At 40.3% G+C, this 9109-nt stretch overlaps 1 protein-coding gene across 1 annotated transcript; it reads right to left on the bottom strand.

The window, feature by feature from the left end:
- Nucleotides 1-848: 848 nt before the first annotated feature.
- LOC116468272 (small ribosomal subunit protein bS16m) lies at nt 849-1469 on the bottom strand. The gene has a single exon (XM_032151889.2). The coding sequence runs from the start codon at nt 1376-1378 to the stop codon at nt 965-967; it is 414 nt and encodes a 137-aa protein (XP_032007780.1). The 5' UTR covers nt 1379-1469; the 3' UTR covers nt 849-964.
- Between the last annotated feature and the right edge of the window lie 7640 nt (nt 1470-9109).

The raw sequence follows: 9109 nt of genomic DNA, 5'->3' as shown, positions 1-9109 counted from the left end.
CACACTGTGTACTTTCATTTTCAATAAATCCCTTCATTCCTTCCTTTCATTGGCATCTTCTTAGGAGCCTGAAGATGAGGCTTTAATTGCTTTCAGTGTTTAAGATTTAGCAGGACATGGTGTCTTTTGTAGACCCAGGAGTCAAAGCCCTGTAATTCAATGTCACAAAGACTTTAAAAACACATACAGGAAGATACATGGATATAATAACCTCGATTAACATTTTTTTCTCTCAGTTTGTTTTTTCCTAAGCAAACCAAAACTTAATAATGATATGACAACTTGATCATATAAAAGTTTTTTTTAAAACAAATCCTCTTATTGTGACTTACACTGACCATTTATGACATGCTTGGAGTTTGTGGTTTGTCCTGAACATCCCTTCTTCTTAAACAGTCATTTTATTTTAGGACTAAATTTACCATACAAGATTCTTTCTCATATAAAATTATTTCTCTTTAAGCTTTCTAACCACAACAAGTCTCTTTATTTTTATAACTTTCTTTACATCTTTTTTATTTCCTGGTTCCTTTTACCTTGTTTTATACGTGACCTTTAAATAAGGTTTGAATTAGACAAAAATTGTTCACCTTTTTTGAAAGGATGCACTTTTTTTTAAAAAGATTGTTTTCCTATGATTATAGTTTTATTGGAAAATATCTAAATAATGAAATGATATATCTATTATTTAATTTAACTTTAGATTCTAAATTATGATGAATTTATCTACAAGTATTTATCCTATTACATTTATTTAATCATTTTGTTTTAATTGTTTACTAGATTATTTATGAAAACTGCTATAGTCATCATTTAAAGTTATGAAACTGCCATTGCAAAATTTTTTTTTTTCAGGATATTCCATTTATTGAACTCCAAATCTAACAAAATTAAGATCTCTGCAGAGTGTTTCAAGAGGACCTTGACCTTGTTCCCACTGCTATGCTCACTAAAGTCAGCTCATTTATGTTTCTGTAGCCTCTGTATCTGTAGCTTCTGCATCTGTTTTCTGAGAAGCTAACAGGACTTCACGTGCCCGTTTCCTTCGCAGTCTCTCAGCATTTGTGATCATCATAGGATGCAGAGGGAAAAAGCCAGCAAGACCCAGAAGCTTTTCCATAGGCTTAGAGAGATGGGCCCCGCAGCCAATCCAATGACGGATCCTGTCTAGGTTGAGGGCAACGAGTTTTTCTCCATGACTGTTGGGCAATGGATCATAGGAGCCCAGCTGCTCTACGAAACGGCCATCCCTGGGACACTTGTTGTGAGCAGCCACAATGCGGTAGAAGGGCCGGTTGGTGCAGCCACCCAGGGCAAGGCGGATGGTTAAGTGGCCCCCACGATAGGCCTTGCAGAGGAGAGTAGTGAGGTGCACCATGGTGCCGCTGGCATGCGGCTCCTCGGAGCGCCCCGCTACCCGCACGCACCAGCTCTATGGCCTTGGCAGGACAGAGGACAAACACAGAAAGCCCATTGCAAAATTTTAACTGAGACAGTGAAAAAGATTTGACCTAACTGACTCCATCTTGCTTTTAACCTCCAAGCTGTCCTTGTTCATTCCTGGGCGCAGGCCAAACTAACTTTGGGATGGACTTAGTTTATAGTTTAGCTTTGAAACAAAGATGATAACAGTCCTTTCCCAAAACAAACCTCCTTACCGCCTGTGGACTATACTGCCTAAAGCCACAGGATTACAAGTTATGGTAATCTTACTAAATTCAAGATGCAGCTATTTTCATTAAACCAATATCAATGTCTTATTTATTAAAAATTACACAAGCAAAGATCATCCTTTTTTTGGGCCGGGTTTATAGTTTTGTAACCCCATACCAAATTTTGACACCTTATAGTATTTGGCAGGGATAAGTATGGAATTGCTTGATTAATAAATGCAAACAAAAATTTATGCTGGAAATTCTTAAGGCATTTCTAATATTACTTTACCAATAATTTTAAAGCTAGATTAGTTATTAAATATTTTACTTAAGTTACATAAACTTGAAAAAGCATTTGACTAGTCTTTTCTTTTTTAGTACCTGATTTAAACACTTTTATTTTTTTAAGCCAATTAATTAGAGCTCTTTTATATATTTTTAGTAGTGAAACATTGTGTACACAACACATAAATACATAGACATATTAGGCATGCTGATAGAAGTACATCTTATAGATTCATAAAAACTTTTTTTCCTTAGACTTTCAGATTGTTGATAACCTGTTTCACAAGCCTGAGCAGTTGCCAGCTAATTTGCATATCAAAGGAAACAACTCAGGTGAAAATCAAATAGCAAAATTTACATTATAAGGTGCAGAGAGAAGAAGTTTGGTGTGTTAGAGGGAGACTAAAACAGATTTAAATGCCAATTAAAAATAAAATTGTAGAAATGATAAAGGCCTTTTAAATACACACACATGCACACACACACACAAACACACACACACAGAAGATTCTATAGCTTTTACTTTAGAACTTTTAGCCATGAGATAAATACAAATTCACTGGCTTGCAGAAAGAACTTGTTGGATCTAACAGTGGTTTTTATCTTAAAAGAAAAATAGCAGCAGGTTTAGAGCAGGCAGAATGTAAAAAATAGATTAAAAAAGGACTTAGGAACTCTATAGTTTGCAGATCGACCTTAGGGCTCTTTTTCCTTAAGGTAAATGTGCACAAAGGCCATATTATTTCCATATTATATAAGCTCTGGCAAGTAGAGGCACCATAAAACCTACAGAGTGCTCAAAAGGGAATCATTCTCCTTGTTTTCTCTTCATTCTTAGATCATTTGTTTCCTACCTTTTTTTTTTTTTTTCCTTAAAAGGAGGAACTGAGCTGTGGCCTAGGGCTTTTGTGTGACGGATCCATGTGTGCTGCTGGTGGGCAGGACTCTACAGTGTGTCACCACTGAGTGATTTCCATCCTCTTAAGTGTCTTGTTTCTCTCTCCAGAGGTCTATGACCTCAGTCAGAGAGGACTCAAAACGCTGGGTGATCAGCTCTTACATGTGTTTCCTGGACAATCCATTTTAAAAATTAATTTTTGTTGGGTATTTTCCTGCAGGGCAGCTGCACCTTGTAGGGAGTCAATCCCCCAGGCACTCCCAGGAGGCCTTCAGTCACCTAGGGCACTTTTCGCCTGGGCGGAGCAAATGCCCTTTCTCTTAAGAGCTGAGAAAAACTCAGTCACTCATTAACATATGAAAACAACAGTTCAGTTCCTCATGCAAATGTGCACAGACAAACAGAATTAAGATTAATTTGGGAGAAAAAGCAATAGAGAAGACTCTTTAGAATGCATCTCCGAACTAGAATTAGGATCCTAAAACAACAACTTCCTACAAGAGAAAAATTAAAAAACCAGCCAAGATCACTTCCTGTAAACTGTACTCAGCCACCCGTTACTTTGTAGCTCTCGTGTGCCATTATACATGCCAAGGTCAAATCCTCTCACAGTGCAAAGTCATCTCTGGAACCCCAAAGCCAAAAAAGTCAGGTCATGCAATACAGGAAAACAGCTTTAGACCTAAAAGAAATATGCCCTTGACTCTTGAAACTCCCCAAAGAGAATAGAACACCCCAAAAGGGAGTGAGTGGTGCCTTTGTTCTGAATTCTTTAAAAGAGGTTCAAGTTATTAGACTCCTCTAAATTTTTTGGTACTGCAGATGGCAAAAGGGGAAAGGAGATATAGGGTGGAAGGAAAGTAAGTGAAAGACTGTGTTTTTTTTTTTTAAGGCAGGAAGCAAACACAGAGCCCAAACACATGGCTTTTTTTTTCTTTTGCAGCTGTGAGGAATTTTAGCCAAATTAGAGAGGCCCTGTTTCCTATAATTTGGAATTCTCACTTAGATTTGACCAACTCAGAGTTGGTCAAATCTGATGGGAGAAAGACCAGAACAAACAACAAAAACCCCCCAACAATATGATCACTGAGTGCTCTAATGGCAAGGAGAAATTAAGTCCAGCTGGTTGTTAATCTCAACTTTAGCCAAGACAAACTCCAATTCAGTTACTAAGACCCAGGGATGGATCTTAGGCTGAAGACTTCTGTCTACCATCCTAGAAGCAGGAAAAAAAAAACTAGTCTTCCCTGTCAGAAGTGAGCTCAAACTCCGTAAAGGAGTTACCCGCCTTCTACCATCATGGAAGCAGAAAAAACTTGCCTTCCTTGTGGTGGAAGCAAGTAAAACTCTAAAACAAGAGGAGTTGTACAGCAAAATAAACTTTAGATCTCGACCAAATTTTGAGAGATCAGGGATTCCCTGAAGGGGGTGCTCTCAGACCTCAGCAAATTGTCTGATTGGTTTCATCCATAAAGTTAGCTCATGCTGGTACCAAGCACCACAGGAAATTTGTCAAAGGTCAGGAGCATCTCCACTCAGAATGCCCCCGTGGTTACCAAATGTGAACCCCCAAAATTCGAGACAGGTCTCACTTAACTTAAGTTTATTTTGGCAAGGTTGAGGACGAGTGCCCATGACACAGCCTCAGGAAGTCCTGAGGACATGTGCCCAAGGTGGTCGAGGCACAGCTTGGTTTTATACACTTTAGGGAAACATGAGACATCAATCAATATATATAAGAAGTACATTGGTTCTGTCCAGAAAGGGGAGGACACCTTGAAGCAAGGAGGGGGCTTCCAAGTCACAGGTAGGTGAGAGACAAATGGTTGCATTCTTTTGAGTTTCTGATAAGCCTTTTCAAGGGAGGAAATCAGAATATGCATCTATCTCAGTGAGCAGAAGGATGACTTTAAATAGAATGGCAGGCAAGTTTGCCCTGAGCAGTTCCCAGCCTGACTTTTTCCTTTAGCTTAGTAATTTTGGGGCCCCAAGTTTTTCCTTTTACACCTACCTGTGCCCACACTCACAAAACACCAAAAACAAATGTTTGCGAGGATGCTTTTCATAGAGCTGGACGGTTTTAAGGTTATAGAGAATGATTGCCAAATACATTTCTGTCCTAGTTTCCTTATGCCAAGCCTGCGTTTTATTGCTGGGTGTACTTTCTTCACACATAGCCCGCATTTATCAGGAGTAGGGGTTATCCAGGTTTTCACAAGGGCTTAGCTTTCTGCCCTGGGTGCCAGTGCACACCTTTGTTTATGGAGCTGAGGCAGAACTAGGCAGGAGGGAATCAGAGATGTTTGGACAAGAGGAGGGTTTCATTGTGGCTGTTTTTTAAAAGGTTGAATGCTTCCTGAGGGATGGGAGGCTACAAAGGCCTGGTGTTCTGGCTAAAAGCAGTGGGGGAAACTCCCTTTCTGTGGCCTGCAGAGGAAATGCCAATGCACTCAGTTGCTCCTGTCATCTCTCTCCCTCCCTCTGCCCCTCACCATTGCAGGGACCCCCACACTGGGTCCAAGGTCCCTGACACAGAGACGCAGAGTGAATACTTGCATTGGGAAAATGGCACTGACAGCCTTGCTTGCCACAAAATCTTGAATTTGTAAAAAACACAATATCTGTGAAGTGCAATAAAAGCAAAGTGCAATAAAATGAGGTATGCCTGTATGGCTCAGCAATAAAAAGAAATGAACTGTGGCAAAGTGCAATAACTTGGATGGAGTTCAGGAATATTATACTGAGAGAAAAAAAAATTCTCAAAAGTTTATGCATACTTATATTTATGTAACACTCTACAAATGATAATAATATAGGAATGGAGTGTTTGGCGGGTTAGGAGTTGGGGAGGCTGTGACTATAAAGGGAGAGGAGGAGGCAGTTTCTTTGTGGTGATGGAGCCCTTTTGTATTCTGATTGTGGTGGTGATTGCACAAATCTGTACACGTGATAACATTTCATAATTCTATACACAGAAAGCTGTGTCAAAACTGATGGAACCCAAGTAAGAGTTCAGTAAATAGTGTACCATTATGATTTTTTGTTTTTTTGAGACAGGGTCTCACTCTGTTGCCCAGGCTGGAGTATAGTGGCGTGAACATGGCTCACTGCAGCCTCAATCTCCCAGGTTCAAATGATCATCCCACCTCAGCCTCCTGAGTGGCTGGGACTACAGGCACACACCACCATGCCTGACTAATTTTTTATTTTTTTTGTAGAGACAGGTTCTCACTATGTTGCCCAGGCTGGTCTCATACTCCCGGATGCAAGTGATCCTCCTGCCTTGGCTTCCCGAAGTGCTGGGATTACAGGCCTGAGCCACCATGCCTGGCCCACCATTGTGAATTTTTTGATAATGTACTGTGGTTATGTTAAATTTCATTATTAGAAAAAGCTGTGTGAAGGGTATATGAGAACTCTTTGTACTGTTTTTATAATTTCTTGTGAGTATTAAAACTTTTTTCAAAATAAACAGCAAAACAACAAACAAATAAAACTCCAAAACAAAACAAAACACGCCCCCCGCCCACCCAGTCTTCTCACTCCAAAGCTTGAGCTCTGTCTTCTTTGCGTGATGCTGCTTGTGTCATGCTGCATTGTTTGCCATCATAAAACCAGAACTAAAAAGGAGAAGAAACCAACATTTTGGCAAAAACAGTGTTTCTCAAAGGGTGTCTGTTAAACACCGATTCAGTAGGATTTGTTAGGGAGGAATAAATATTCTGTGCCCAAGCACACTCAGGAAAACCTGGGTTAAACAGTTTTCTTTACTGAAAGACTTAGGATATGAATGTATGCTGTGGATCTCTAAGGGGAGACTAAAGAATACGACAACTCCTTAGGTTTTTGTCTATAGATTCTTTTGTTTTCTCCTCTGAGTATCCCAAGAGACTAGAGATCCATATGCTTGGGAAACACTGAGCTAACACATTCATCAGAGAAGAGAAAAGCAAGGAGCTGTGGATCAGTTTCACTCTGGAGTTGGGTGTTGAGCTTCAGGCCCTGGCTCTGCCTAGCCTTTTGCAATGTACTTAGTGTAATAACTTACAGGAAACACACTGGAAAGAAAGAGGTCAATCTTCATGGTGCGAAAGGTCTGATTTTCATTTTTTTTTATTCTCCACTTTGAGCAGTGACTTTGGAGAGAGTTCTTCTTCCTCCTCTGCTCTATCTTTAGGGTTGGAGGCCCCGTTCCTCATCTGACAGTGGGCCTGGATGGATGGAGAATAACTGACAATCCACACTGGGAGATGAGCAGGAGATGATGGGCCTTTGGGGACACAGGTGGAGGGTCGTGAAGAAGCAGGTCCAGGAGGAACATTCTCTGATGACTACAGGGTTGGCCAGCCATGCAGTGAACTCTAAGTTTCTAAGACATTTGCTCATGAGGAGTGAAACCTGGGGTTGGAGGAGACGATCTGAGTAGACTGAAGAAGTCACCCCAAATATTATCATTATGTGGGCTTTTTATGGTTATAACATTTCTAGTGCATTAGTTACCTATTTTTGCATAACAAATTACCTCCAAACTTAGTGGTTTAAAATAGCAATACATTTTGTTATCTCACAGTTTCTCTTGGTCAGGAATTTGGGAGGGATTTAGCTGAGTGGTTCTGGGTTCTGGTCTCTCATGAGGCTGCAGTCTTCTGGAGATTTGTTTGGGGCTGGAGGATCTGATTCCAAGATGTTGCACCCACATGGATTGCACATTCATGTTGGCTGTTAGCAAAAAATCTCTCAGTTCCTCACCATGTGGACCTCAGATAAATCTGCTTGAGTGTTCTCACAATATAGCAGCTGGCTTCTTCCAGAGCAAGTGATCCAAGACAGAAAGAGCAAAGTGGAAGCTGCCATGTCTTTTGTGATGTAGTCTTAGAAGTCACACTTTATCATTTCTGCAATATCTTAATGGTTACATAGATTAGCCCTATTCATCCCTATTGAATATGGGATGGGGGCTATATATATAATGGCATAAATTTCAGAATGAAAGAATCATTGGGAGCCATCTTGAAAGTCTACTACTCCAATTAACCTATAAGAGAAAGAAATTATTGAATGAACATCTTTAAGTGGGGTGATATGCATTCTTAAATGGTTAAAAGCATGACAATTTTTTAAAGACTATACTACCCCTTTTTGTCCATAAGAAGGAGCAAAATTCTAGGGTCTCAGTTTGCCCATTCTTTCAACAAATATTTGTTGAGCACCTATGTTGTGCCACCAGTTTGCTTAGGATCTTTGCACTGGGAGCCCTGCTAGAGAAACATATTGCAGGTGCACAGTCAGAAACCAGATAGACAAGACCAGGAAGAAGTACTGCCTTGATTCATAACCAGCCCTGAATATTTGTCATTTATCCTAATAATAAGTAGGAGCCTCAAGCAATTGCACTGGCCTGAACAGCACTTCTACCCTTTGTTTGTTGGTTGGATAATGACTTCATTTCATGTGCTCTAGTAAACCGATTGACTATCCTCTCCCACCTCTTTCTCTGATCATAATTCGTTCTGTGCTGATTTCATTCAGAGACGTGTGCCCTCCAAACCACACTCCCCACATTTATCAAAGCTAAATGGCTTCCTGATGCCTTCCCCCATATTTCTAAAAGCAAGCTCCTCTTACCTTACACAGAGAGACTAAGTTGAACAGGAAACTTAATTAATACACAACTTATCTTTTCCTTCAGGTTATTTATTTCTCAGTCAAAACTCTTGGTTGCCTGCAAGAAACGGATGCTGGCCCTGTTAAGCATACCGGAATTTATTGGAAGGACGTGAGAGTTCTCAGCATTGATAGGTAGCTTGAAAACAAAGCTTAGGAAAGAGGTGAGAACCAAGGGCTTTTTCTAGTGCCAGGCACCAGTGCGTCACTGCGGCCACTGTGATAAGGCACCTTCAATTGATCCTCTTGTCCTTGCTTCACACCTATAATATTCAAAGTTTTGGGAAATAACATCCAATTGGCTTGGCCAAGGCTCTGGGTTTCGAGACCTGACTCATTTTGTTGTCAATAACAACAAGAAAAGGAGGGAAGGAAGGAAGGAAGGGAGGGAGGGAGGGAGGGAGGGAAAGAGAAAGAGAAAGAAAAAGGGCAAATATTTCTACACATTTACTAAATGGCTCTTGTTGATTTGTTTCCAAGCCATTCAAACTGAACCTTTCCGTTACCCAAGGAAGAGTCAATTATTTCATACTCCTCAGGATCCACCCAAGGTTTGTATTTTCCATAAACAAGCCCCCCAAATTGGCAAACACTCACAAGAAGTGCT

The sequence above is a fragment of the Hylobates moloch genome, unplaced genomic scaffold (genome assembly GCF_009828535.3).
Source record: "Hylobates moloch isolate HMO894 unplaced genomic scaffold, HMol_V3 SCAFFOLD_5, whole genome shotgun sequence".
Taxonomy (NCBI): domain Eukaryota; kingdom Metazoa; phylum Chordata; class Mammalia; order Primates; family Hylobatidae; genus Hylobates; species Hylobates moloch.
This window is presented reverse-complemented; position numbering and strand designations above follow the sequence as displayed.

Coding starts and splice junctions, on each gene's coding strand:
- LOC116468272 (XM_032151889.2), bottom strand. CDS start 1,378: ATGGTGCACCTCACTACTCTCCTCTGCAAGGCCTATCGTGGGGGCCAC.